General features: G+C 36.4%; 1 protein-coding gene across 1 annotated transcript; it reads right to left on the bottom strand.

The window, feature by feature from the left end:
- Positions 1–5,883: 5,883 nt before the first annotated feature.
- On the bottom strand, positions 5,884–9,290 carry LOC116006418. The gene is made up of 2 exons (XM_031246775.1): positions 9,009–9,290; positions 5,884–6,818 (listed from the first exon to the last, which is right to left on the bottom strand). Exons 1-2 carry the CDS (start codon positions 9,073–9,075, stop codon positions 6,214–6,216), a joined length of 672 nt encoding a protein of 223 aa, XP_031102635.1. The 5' UTR covers positions 9,076–9,290; the 3' UTR covers positions 5,884–6,213.
- Positions 9,291–14,151: the final 4,861 nt, after the last annotated feature.

Genomic DNA, 14,151 nt, shown 5'->3' with positions numbered 1-14,151 from the left:
TCACGGATCCTTATTCGTGAAAAGGATTGGGTCGGGTCGGATCAACATGCAAATGTCATACTTATATGCTCAAATGTAAACTAATCATGAATAAAATGTTTGTTACTTTTAAGGGAAAATGTAAGACTTTTGAGGAAAAATATAATACTTTGTATTTTGATGCAAAAGTATTATATTTTCTATCAAAAGTATTACATTTTCCATAATAAATAATGTTGGCAAGTGCCCCTTATTTATAAGGGAAAATATAATACTTTTGAGGAAAAAAGTAATACTTTTAAATCGAAATATAAAAGTATTACATTTTTCCTTGAAAGTATTACATTTACCTTTATAAGTAACAAAAATTTATATTCTTGATTAGTATCACATTTGAGCATATAAGTATGACATTTGTGCGTATACGTATTACATTTTCATATTGATCCAACCCGACTCGACTCGACTCGTCTCACGGTGAGACGGTCTAACACAAATTTTTACCTTTTTAATTATAGAATGAGGTTTTTAATTGTAGAGGTAATCAAAACCTCATAGTTGTGTTTAAAAATTTATCAACTAAACACTAACTATAATTTTGATTCTCATTCTTGGTGTATAAACCCATGAACCAAACACACCCTAAGAGATTTTGACTGCGTACACTACAGTTCTTATATCGTGGACCGCGGTCCACAATGCATTGTGGACCGTGGTCCCAAAACAACGTCGTTTCAGTAAGTGGGAGACGGAGCCCGTAATTGACACTACAGTTCATCTCAAAAGATACTGCCTTACATTTGTTTTGATATTATCGAATGAAACTGTAGTTATATCGAAATGTAACTGTAGTTGTGTTGAAATGTAACTGCAGTGTATATAAACTGATACTGAATAACAGTTTCACATTTGTGTTTTATATTATCGAATGAAACTGTAGTTATATCGAAATGTAACTGTAGTTGTGTTGAAATGTAACTGCAATGTATATGAACAAATACTGAATAACAGTTTCACATTTGTGTTTTATATTATCGAATGAAACTATAGTTATATCGAAATGTAACTGTAGTTGTGTTGAAATGTAACTGCAATGTATATGAACAAATACTGAATAACAGTTTCACATTTGTGTTTTATATTATCGAATGAAACTATAGTTATATCGAAATGTAACTGTAGTTGTGTTGAAATGTAACTGCAATGTATATGAACAAATACTGAATAACAGTTTCACATTTGTGTTTTATATTATCGAATGAAACTATAGTTATATCGAAATGTAACTGTAGTTGTGTTGAAATGTAACTGCAATGTATATGAACAAATACTGAATAACAGTTTCACATTTGTGTTTTATATTATCGAATGAAACTATAGTTATATCGAAATGTAACTGTAGTTGTGTTGAAATGTAACTGCAATGTATATGAACAAATACTGAATAACAGTTTCACATTTGTGTTTTATATTATCGAATGAAACTATAGTTATATCGAAATGTAACTGTAGTTGTGTTGAAATGTAACTGCAATGTATATGAACAAATACTGAATAACAGTTTCACATTTGTGTTTTATATTATCGAATGAAACTATAGTTATATCGAAATGTAACTGTAGTTGTGTTGAAATGTAACTGCAATGTATATGAACAAATACTGAATAACAGTTTCACATTTGTGTTTTATATTATCGAATGAAACTATAGTTATATCGAAATGTAACTGTAGTTGTGTTGAAATGTAACTGCAATGTATATGAACAAATACTGAATAACAGTTTCACATTTGTGTTTTATATTATCGAATGAAACTATAGTTATATCGAAATGTAACTGTAGTTGTGTTGAAATGTAACTGCAATGTATATGAACAAATACTGAATAACAGTTTCACATTTGTGTTTTATATTATCGAATGAAACTATAGTTATATCGAAATGTAACTGTAGTTGTGTTGAAATGTAACTGCAATGTATATGAACAAATACTGAATAACAGTTTCACATTTGTGTTTTATATTATCGAATGAAACTATAGTTATATCGAAATGTAACTGTAGTTGTGTTGAAATGTAACTGCAATGTATATGAACAAATACTGAATAACAGTTTCACATTTGTGTTTTATATTATCGAATGAAACTATAGTTATATCGAAATGTAACTGTAGTTGTGTTGAAATGTAACTGCAATGTATATGAACAAATACTGAATAACAGTTTCACATTTGTGTTTTATATTATCGAATGAAACTGTAGTTATATCGAAATGTAACTGTAGTTGTGTTGAAATGTAACTGCAATGTATATGAACAAATACTGAATAACAGTTTCACATTTGTGTTTTTATATTATCGAATGAAACTGTAGTTATATCAAAATGTAACTGTAGTTGTGTTGAAATATAATGTAACTGCAGTTGTGTTGAAATGTAACTGCAGTGTATATGAACTGAAATTGAGTGGCGCGAATTCATCTGTCTGTTTTCATTAATCAAAACGACGTCGTTTTAATGCGCGGTCCACGATATAATTTGCGGCCTACACTAAGCAACAAAGGTTTCAACGTGTGGACACGTAAAAATTACAACTTTACCCTTAAATTTGATAACTGGCCAATAGATTTGCTAATTAAGGTGGATTGAACTCAAAGAATTCTTAATAGTTAAAGGATTAAATGTATTACATTTTCCTTGATTAATATTATATTTTTCAATATAAATATTACAGTATAAGTATTACATTTTAATATTGATCTGACCCGCGTCACGAATAAAGATGGGACAGTCTCACACAAGTTTTTGCCAAATTAATTGATTTTAAAGGTGAGAAGCAAATATAATAATAATAATAATAATAATAATAATAAAATATTCAAGAGAATTTTAGTGGAATTGACTCTGGGATTTTGTATTTGTAGTTTTTATTTTTGTATATATTAGGGGTCGTTCATGCATGGGACAAGATAGGATTGAATCAGTGCATTTTTTGGTTGCTTTCTCTTCATGGATTAATTGTTCCTGCAGTAGTGCCTTGTCTGCTTTCATGTTCTAATATAATCCAAAAACTTGGAACTATTCTTCTATCCCTCTCATGGGATTGAGCAATTTCAACCAGAGGAACCCCCATTATAATGTTCTGTGTAGGCCAATAAGCAACTTGATTGATTCTTTCATTTTCAGTCAAAATAATATTTTTATATTTTGTCTGCATATTTCTTTTAGCCAGTCCTGCTTTCTATATAGTGTATGTGATGGAGATGGTTAATTAACTGCTCCGTCTGCTCTCATTGGGATTTTTATTTTTCAATTCTCTTGACTTTGAAAGTCTTTTACTATATATGCTTTATTGTGCTTGTAGGATTTAGGGGCATCTAGTTCAAATATAAGAATTGGAATGAAATATTTAGTACTAGTTGAAATAGGTTTTAGTAAAAATAATGCATTTATTTGGAAGTAAATTTGAATCAAAATGCTAACTATCATGCATGTAGTGTGATTGGCATCCTGATTACTATTTCAAATAAGTGGTCATAGGTTTAAACTCCTGTGGTGGGGCCACCGCGCCATAGAATGCACACATTTAATATATTTGTTTAGAGATAAATGCCGAAGCGGGGTCGTTACTCTTGGATTGTAGAACACTACTTAGATAGGTCCCACATCTTGAGGGAGGGGAATTGGTGCGTTGACTTTAATTTCTTGCTAACTTGGGTCATGTTAGCAATTGGAGAACGACGAGAATTGAGGAACTTCTAGACAAGTTAAAGGATCTCTTAGCCAAGGACATGCAAAGTGTGTCAGATAATTTGGCCCCTCCGATTTGGAAAAAGGAGAATTAGAATCATTGTTACTTGTTTTTTGAATACAAGTGGCCCTATTATGGTAAATTCGTCTCCACTCAGACTTGATGTCATGACCTCCCATATAGAAAAATCACTACATGTCATTTGAGCATAATGTGTTTGACATTGTTAATTGTTAGATATATACAATCAATCTTAAAACTCAAATTGAGATTTTTTATTTTTTTTTATTTTACAATTGCAGAATGGCTTCTCCATCACGCATGGCGCTTAGGAGTTCCACACGTAAGAGTTAATTGTGTCGAACAACAGATAGCATCCTCTCAAGAACATGCTATCCAGTACATCCAGAACCTGTCGCAAAACGCCGCACCCCGCCGTACCGATCGGAATTTCTGCCGCCCTATCTAACTTATATTAATTATCGTGTGTAAGCATAAAAAATTTAAATGATGTCATTGGCCGTGATGGATAATTAGTTATTAAATTTATTGCTTTAATTAATTAATTTATTTAGTTAGGTTGATTAAATGACCCAATAAATAATTAATTAGTCTAATTAATTAATTAAGAGTTAATTGTCTGTTGGATTGCAGGTTCAAATTGAAGGAATATTTTAATTGAGTTGGACCAGACTATTGGATCAATTGAGCTGCTTAAATTGATGGGTTTTGACTTTGCTTTGGCCCATCAAGAATATATGAGGATTATATAATTTTGGGAAGATGTGAATATTATAAATTGGTTTGAAGATAATATAAAATCATGAAATTGGACGTGATGGTGTCTCGATACGTTTCTCATATTTAATTCAAATATTTAAATTAAATTGAGAATTTCCAAAAGATAGGTTAGATTTTCTCTACATCCTCACCACTATAAATAGTGGTTTCATTTTAGAAGAAAGGGAGTTTGGAAGATCTGCATACCCCTGCAATATATTTTTGAATACCGAAAACCCTTCTTTGAAGAACAAGCTGCATATAAGCCCTTCATTGAAGAACAAGATGCTTAACTCCGCTTAACTCCAGAGGCCCTTCAGCAAGGAACACTTCATACTCCGAACTCGAACAAGATACTTAACTCAACTTCGCTTTACTCCGGAGGCCCTTCAGCAAGGAACACTTCATACTCCGAACTCGGCATACTTCCAGTTTAGCATACTCTGAACTCGGCATACTTCCAATTTGACATACTCCGAATTTGGCACACTTCCAATCGACATACTTCTAGTAGAGAATCAGAGGACTTCTTATATCCAGAGATTGTACCCTTCTCGTTTGATACATACTTCATTATAATTCATTGTAACCGATACACTTTAAATTTTGAATATATACAATTCAAAGTTTTTTGCGTTTACATCGTGAACCCTAGCTAACTCATACCAGATGAGAACTGGATGAGTTGTTTTGAATGCGAGAGAATCTAAGGGAGACTAGAAAACGGGCTAATGGGGTTAGAATTTCATTATTAGAAACAATCTTATGTGAAATGTTTTTATGTATTCAGTTTTTGCAATTTCTTATATTTGCCTTACACTGTTATACGCTTATCATAATGGAAAAGGAATATAGTTTAAAGATTAGGGAAATAATAAAGAGAAGAAAAAGCAAAAATCTAACATAAGAGAGTTATTGAATATTGGCCAAAAATATTTTAAAGATAGAAACCCAAAAAAAAGAAAATGAAATAACAAAATAACAAAAACTACGACCAATAATTGATGCATAGATTAATATGAGGTTATCAAATCAATGGCTTGAGAGTCAATAAATTAAATCTAACTAATCTGCGTTAACACCTTTATCAATTTAATCAAATTCTAAAAAGTACACTTTTAATCCCTTGATTTTTTTTTTCATTAAAAAATATGATCTTTCAATTCTTAAGGTAAATAAATACAATCCTTGTTCCCAACTACTATGTAGTGTAATGTTACATCTGGTACCATTCTAAATGAGTGGTCACAAAATCAAATCTGATAGTGAGACAGTGATTCTTTCAGCTGAAATTTTTTGAAAAAGTATAAAATAGATACAACATTGTAAAGAATTATGAGTGTTTTGAAATAGAATCATTGATTTTTGTGTAAATTTTTGATGATAATAACTATTGTAACTAATTAAATGTTAAATTTACAACTTATTATAATTAGGAATTAACTTATACTTGTTCTATAACTTAGAGACTAAAAACGGCATTTAAAAAAAAATGCACCCCACCCAATATTGAATGTTAGTTTCAACCTACTGAAGCACAAAAAGACAGCAGCGCCTCTATTGAGACTCGAGCCCACCCCCTTCCACATGAGAGTGCAATCGGGTGCCACTAGACCACAAGGTCATTGGCAATTGAGTTGAGTTTAGCTGCAATAATTTGTTTTTTCTTAGGTATAGCAAGCATGTTTTAAGACCATCTAAGCTAGTTTATAATTCTTCATGTCCTGCTGGCCTCCGGTAATGTTGTTGTTGAGGTTTCTTCAGCTGGAGGCTCTGAAGAATGTATTCTACTCCATTCACCAAATCATAAATCATCAGACCCACCTTCCCTCCACCCCAACTACCTAGCATGCTTCCAACAAAGTATCCAACCCTTCCGTAGCTCTTCTCGCCTAGAAACCCGACCAAATACGTGCCAACCAATGTACCCGAGCATCTTAGGGTCCCTTCCGCTATTGTGCCCCCGAAGTAAAATGCTTCGAAAAGATCCCACCCCGAAGAGACAATGGGGCCAAGAATATGCTCGGCTTGGCGCGTTGCCACTTTGGCTGCTTTTGCCGCCGCTTTCTGGGCTTCTTTAGTTGCATCTTTGGCGGTCTTCCCTTGAGATATAGCTTCGGCCAGAGCACCTTCCTTTGCAAGATGGCTTGCTATCTCAACGTGCGTGCTTTTGATGCTATAAACGTAAGTCTTTACGCCCTCCTTCACTATGCATGCTACGGTTCCCGTGCCACCATCTAAACAGTTCATGATACTAAACTGCCCGCTTTTGGATGCAGCCTCTCTGCCAACCATCTCTCGACATTTTTCAGCTGTTACAACGGCATAAGGTACAAAAGAGATGAAAGGAACAATTAGAAGTCTCTTGGCCACAGTATAAACATCCAATCAGTTGCAAGGCCAACAAATGTAAGAAAATCAAGGGAAGACCTCATAAATATGTATTATAAGGAATAGCAAACAATATATTTTGAAACCAATCTATCCATGCTCCTTTCTCATCCCCTAACACCCCCTCCCACAAAACAAAAGAATATTTATTCTCACTGAGATTATGGCATGAATCGAACGGAGGGTTACCAAGGATCCAACACCTTTGTAAAGAACACCCTAGTCTCGAATGAATCAAAGGAGAAGTAACGTACCAGCAATCCAAGCAAGAGATCCCCTCGAGACTGATAGGGAGAGACAAGTGTTTCAAGGTAAAATTGAAAAGAAACAAAATCATTCTTTAATAAGTTAGAAGATTCAACAAATAATACAAGTTTTGGAAACAAAGTCGTTATTTAACATAATGGCCCATTGTGCATGATTAGAAACGTCAAGCCAGGTTTTGACCTCGTTATATTTTGAATCATTGAAAACTCAAAGCATATGAAAGCTATAGACGATTCTATTAGCTTTTCATAGAGTTTTGAATCACCTCAATCCGACTCCGTATGAGAGAAATATAGCTAAAATACCGAATGCCTATGCAAACTATTTATTTAAATTGATAAAGTGGTGGGTGGGTCTAAACTCTCCCAATTTGGCAAGTGGCGACCAAATCATGGCCTTGGGCCTTCTAAGTTCTAACCATGCTTGGATAGTTTCTTCTTCAATTAATTTCCTCCTCTTTCAAGCCTAATTGTACACAATTAAATAATGCTAGGGATCCTTCGTTTGGCTTGCTAGGCTTGGTCTTCCACTACTTGTGTCAAGTGTTTGTGCTCCTTTTTAATAACTCGCCAATATAAGAACTTGATCCAAATTACACTATCCTGCATCTCATCATATCAACCTTGTGTTCATTTCTAGTCTTTAGTGACCTTGAACTACATACAAGCACACCACATAAATCCATATTGTCGTAGAACTAGTTGTCACAACCCTAGAGTTAAGATCTTACTTGATTGCGCCACTACAAGAGTCCTAGGCTAAGAGAGGGTGCTGTGAGCACTATGCATGCTGTTTGGACATCAGCACATATATGGTCTTAGGAGGAACAGGGCCTGGTTTAGAGGAATACTATGTGTGGTTTATGTGGTAGTACCATGCCTGTGGAAATATTACTTGTGCCGTGATTTTGATACATGGAGATACAGTTTTCTATAGAACCATACAGCAATAGATGGAGAAAACTTAAGAATGGATGTTTGGATACCTAAAGAGTCGGTGAAGGTCAAGGATGACACTTGGAACTGACTAATGTCTGATTTGTGGCCAGTAGGGTGAAGGCCAACTAAGAGAACGAGGTACTGACTAGCAAGGCACATAAGGCTAAGGACCCCACTTACAACGCGTACCTATAGGATTTTGGAAAGAAACCGAAGTCTAATATGCTCAATGCTCTAAGGAGTAAGGAAAGTTGGCCACGGAATGCTATACCTTGGAGGGCCAACCAGATAGCTACAACGCCAACCCTCCCTGGTTGTGCCACTTTGACAGTTTGTGGCTAAGATGGAGATTGAGTGTTTATTCATTATGTTTGGGCAGGAAGTATTCTTTTTTGGTTGACGAAGGAAACCCGCAGTCACTACCCAAGGGTATGAACTGGGTAAACCCTGTCTTGCGACCCTAGCCAGTAAAAAGGCCAAAATAAGGTAAAACAGATTAAGTTGCCCAGACGGGCTCAAACTAAGGGGCTAGGATTCGAACTCATCACCTTGTAAGGACCTTGGATCACCAATCTAAGTAAAATTATTTCAACATTTCGACTGCAAACATACAACTTACCCCAAATTCCTTGTCCTCTACCTTTATCCACAGCTTAAAGCTTCTATAATCAATGAAATTGCAAAAGATTGGATTTTTCCCCTCAAAAAGTCCAAATAAATCAACAAAAATAATCCGAGCCCAAAGCTCCAACGTTGTACTGAGACATCAAAAGCCATTCTATCCGATAAAGAAATCCAACGAACAACTCGGTAACATTTAAATAAGAAAAAGCTCGAGTTTTTTTTTCTCCAATCAAATAATACGTATAAACCAGAATTTGACAAGATGGAAACAAAGGTGTTTACCGGCGGTGCTGAGACCGTAGATGGCGACAATGGCGAGTAGGAAATGAACCCTTTTCTTCTTCGTCATTCTTAGCTTCTATTCACTACAAATCTTGAAGGGTTGTGATCTGCCACACTCCAGTTTTTGGGGCGAAGTCTTGAAATGTGAAGGGCAATCGATTTGATTGAAGAACAATCAGTTAAAAAAATCATCGTTTTATTTCTTTAAAAAAAAAATACACAGAAGGAAAGAATCTGTAGTTGTTTCAGGTACAACAACGTTCAACCAGAGAGTTCAAAGGATTTAGCAATAAACGAGGGAGACCGTAGACTGACTGGGTAGTTAAGTAGTTTCTCAAATATTTTCTTTCCAGCCCCTATGCTTTGATTGCTTTCAATAATAACAAAGCCTTTCCTTGTTCATAAATCCTTTCCTCCCCATAGTACAATTGTTATACTGTGACCAAGGTTTATCTTGTATTGTGAACGCTGGTCCAAAAATTATTTATATACAATTATACGCTGGTCCAAAAATTATGTATATACAATTAATATATAATGTATTTATAGTTAACATATTATGTGTTTTTAGTTAATATGTTATGTGCATTCAATTTATTTACATGCACATAAACTGTTAACTACATGTACGGAATATGTCAACTAAGAACACATAATCTGAAGGTTATTTTGGACCAGGGTCCACAATGCAATGTAGATCTTAGTCCATGGTATAATTTGCCCATAAGAGTCAACATGGATCCTACCATGGTAATGTTAGGGGCTCGCTCTTGTGGAAAAAGTCAATAGTGTCACCTATAGCCTACCCTCAACCCGAAGGTAGGCAACCTCACCCACCCACACTCTAACATGAGTGTTTATCTTTTTAGTTATGCAAACAAGCAAAGGAACACAAGCTTTTACGAACTAACCCGTCCAACCTTATTCATAAATCAAAGTATACACAGCGTCATCACAACACTCTCTAAACCAAGAGTGTCATAGCACAAACCTTACCAACACTCCTTAGCCTAACTCGTAGCCTTTGCCAACCTAAACAATAATTGCGAGGGTGTTATTTATATTATAGAAGGTCGTTACAAGCTAATTGCATAGCTAAATCAAGTTAATCTAAATTTGACACCTTGCCATAATATGCAAAATTGTCTATAAAAGTAGGCTACCAAAAGCAAGTCAAAACTACCCTCAAATAAGCCAAATTGCCTTAGCCCATGCCCAGGAAATTGTCTAGGTCGTTCTCAAAATCAAGGAACAAAACTTCTCAATCATAAGAAAATTTTCAACCGAACATAACTGCCTCTCAATTGCACGAAACTGCTCAACCGCATGGAACATTTTTGCCAATTGCTCACCTGAGCGAAAACCAACTCTAACCTAAGGTCTCGCCCAGCCTGCATCATTGGCTAAACCATGTCGTTTCGCACTAACACGTCTACACTTAGCCACGACATGCCAATCCGCTTAAACCAGCGCTCATGCCAAACCAGCAAGACCATGAGATCTGAACACATCAAATCATTAACTTGCCAAGGCCTCGCCCTTCCATTCGGCTATGAACCAAGTCTACTCCTTAACCTGATACAAGCACCATCAACGTGCTCGTTTAAGCCAACCCTCATAACTTAGCCAATCAACCAACCTAGTCAACCAATTCCTAAACCATGCCACCCTCATGATGTAGACCCAACATGCATTTCCCATGCCAAAAACCATGGACTTTAGCCAAACCATGGTCATGGTCCAACCCTTTGGAATTTACAGGCGGACATAGCTACTTTCTAAATATCGGGAAGTAGCTAGCATGCGGCCTAAGGGTGCGTCTCATTGCTTTGGGTGTCAGTCGAGCGGCTCCCCCTGGTCAAAATACAGAGATCTGTACGGAGGGGAGCTGGAGGGTATCCTAAGGGTGAGGACACTTTGAAGTATTTGAGGTAGGCATCGGTCCCACACCTAGTATGGGGCAATGTTCTTTCAATTACTTGGATCTAGGTGTATGATTGAGACTATGTAATGAATGGGGGAGGGGACCTAAGAAGTGTTATATAATTGCTTGATGAGAACATTTAGTTGATAGCACATTTTGACTTTGGAGGTAGTGGTTCTTGATTTAGCTAGGACTTTGTGAGCACTTGTAAGGCATAAATGCCATTGTTGATGAAGGGTCACTTTTGGGCCCATGTGCTTGACATTTATTGAGGTTGATATAAAGAAAATTAAAAAAAAAAACTATCGGGAAGTACTCTTTCATATCCAACATGAAATTTTCATGCTCCTTGGCGTTTTGGGCACCACCAAAGGCTTTTAGTTTCAGCACCTTAAATCCAACACCCGATTCATGCAAGACCTTGTGTTCACTAGAGACGACGTTTTTTCAACAAGATGATGAAGTGATTTTGTGGGTGAGATGTTGTGTGAGACAGTATCCTCACACCATATATCATTCTCAAGGATTGGCACTAAGAGTTAAGTGTTTAGCCTCTCAAGCACAAAGTACTAACACTTCAATTTGAAATATACCCCAAGCAAATAGTTGGATAATGCAATAACAAAAATAGAGTCATTTCCATTTATGGTACTACTGTTATTGGGGCATTGTCAATTTTAGTCCACTTCATTAATTTTTGCCACATTGTGACCAGTCTTATTTAGTCCTTGCCACTTTTAGTCCACCGTTAAAATTTTCGTCAAATTGCCGTCCAAAATAAGGGTATTTTTTGTCTTTTCATGCTTTGGTCATCTCCTTGACCCTTTGCAGTGGTTTTCCTTACACATTTTTCATCCATTGAAGAGGTCCAGCGAAAGCCATGTGAGCCACATTACAAATCCATGGCTTTCGCTGGACCTCTTCATTGGATGAAAATCTATAAGAAAAACTACTACAGAGGGTAAAGGAGATGATCAAAGCATAAAAAGATCAAAATACCCTTGTTTTGGACAGTTATTTGACAAAAATTTTAATGGTGGACTAAAAGTGGCAAAGACTAAATAAGACTAGTCGCAATGTGGCAAAAATTACTGAAGTGGACTAAAATTAGTAATGCCCCAATAACACTATGACTAAAAATGGAAATGACTCACAAAAATAACTAATAAAGGAATGAAATACTAATGAAGATAAAAGCGAAAGGAAATAGGAACTTGAATTAGGACAAGGGGAATGCAATCGAATCAAGAACAAGGGAAAGAGTCAACTAATTAGATGAAGGATGCCATATTAAACAGGATGAAGCCTTTGTCAAGGCCATTCCACACTCTTAGAGCACCTAAGGACATTCTCATGCCTCATAAATGGCTAATGGGCATTTCATCAAACACTTGGTGCCCTAGACATTCCATACTCCTCTTTTCTTAAAGGAATCATGGTTGATCAACCCCTTGAGCCTAGATTGGGTTGTCACTTCCTAATAGGGACCTAATCATGCTGATCAACATCATCACATAAAGTCTCTTCTCCCTTACTCAACCAATTCAAGATTACATATTCAAAAACCAAATCTACATCCCTATCACTCTCCTAAGAAATCTACTCACACATAATGGAAATGAAAATAGCAAGAAATTCAATAATAAAAGCACAATCCATAACTATCACAAGATATTAAAGCAAGATAATCAAAGCACAAAGTAAATTACAAGAAATGAAAATGAAGAAATTAATCTTTATTGAAATTGAAATCTTCAATCCTTGGTCCAAAATTGCAAATGGAACTTAAATCTAGCTAGAACTTGGAATTGAAATGTAAATTGTGTATTGACATTAAGGGTGTGTTTGGAAACCCGGAAAATGATTTCTGGAAATCATTTTCCGGGTTTCCAGTGTTTGGCAACAAGGAAAATTTAAAGTCAATGGAAAGTAATGGGTTGGCCAAGGGAAAATAGCTAACATTTTCAGGAAACTGATTTTTCATTTTTCTTTTTGGGAAGTCATTTTCCGTTTACAGCAGTGGAGCAACCAATCACCCCTGTCGTCATCATCGCCACCACCCCACACCCCCACTGTCGTCGCCGCCACCACCACCCCCACCCACCACCATCCACTACCCCCACCAACACCAACACCAGCCACCCACCTCCACCGCCACCACCAACCCACCCACCACCACTACCACCACCACCATTGTATATTTTAATATTTAAAATTAAAAATAATTATATGCTCATTTTCCAGAAAAATGAACCAAACACACTAAGACAGTTTTTTGGAATGCAACCAAACATTGGAAAGGAAAATATTTTCTAGAAGATAACTCATTTTCCAGAAGTCATTTTCCTGCTTTCCAAACACACCCTAAAGGATATTCCTATTCTAATATCTATTCTAATGCCAAGACCTTGTAGTCTAGTGACACCAAGTTGTACTCTCACATGGGAGGTTGTGAGTTCAAGCCTCAGTGGATGCGATATTGACTCTTTGTGCTTCAGTAGGTTGAGAAAGCACTACGAGACTGCCCTGAAGCAGATAACGTCTAGAGATTGGTGCTCCCTAGCAACTACCAAAGCTTTAAAAATCTACCATCCACCAGATGGCTGGACGAAGGCATTTCGAATAAAGATAGATCAAACCGGCCAGGGAGTAATAATTTAATATTTGCAGTGACGATTTGGTGGGTGTGGAAAAGGAGAAACGAGGACATCTTCAACACGACCTCACTACCACTGCAGGCCAAAGTATCATGGATCAGATCGAAAGTGGAGGAGATAGAAGCTGCCTTTAATACAAAGTTTGCTCAAGAACCTACACAATCTTCGGCTAGGTGGAGAATGTTTTCTTGGGTAGCACCTTGCCAAGGGTATGCAAAAGTAAACATTGATGGTGCCGTCAATCCGTACTCTAATAGAGCAGGTTGCGGGGGAGTGATAAGGGATTCCTCAGGCAGTTGGCTAGGAAGTTATGTGAGTAACATAGGCATGTGCTCATCCTTACAAGCAGAAGCCTGGGCTCTGCTAAGGGGAGTGCAGTTGGCAGCTTCATTAGGCATTAAGAAGGCCATTTTTGAAAGTGATTGCAACACAGTAGTTTAAGGGATAACCAGCAACCACATCTCGGATAGTGTGGTATTCAACGTGCTACAAGCTTGCAAAAAGGAAGTAAGCTCCTTTGACGATTGGCTGATCCTAGCTAGCAGTCGCAAGAGAACAGAAT

This window comes from Ipomoea triloba, chromosome 15 (genome assembly GCF_003576645.1).
Source record: "Ipomoea triloba cultivar NCNSP0323 chromosome 15, ASM357664v1".
NCBI lineage: Eukaryota > Viridiplantae > Streptophyta > Magnoliopsida > Solanales > Convolvulaceae > Ipomoea > Ipomoea triloba.
Note: the sequence above shows the minus strand (reverse complement) of the source record. Positions and strands in the feature narration are given on the sequence as shown.

Coding starts and splice junctions, on each gene's coding strand:
- LOC116006418 (XM_031246775.1), bottom strand. CDS start 9,075: ATGACGAAGAAGAAAAGGGTTCATTTCCTACTCGCCATTGTCGCCATC. Junction 6,819..9,008: donor CTACGGTCTCAGCACCGCCG/GTAAACACCTTT, acceptor CCGTTGTAACAG/CTGAAAAATGTCGAGAGATG.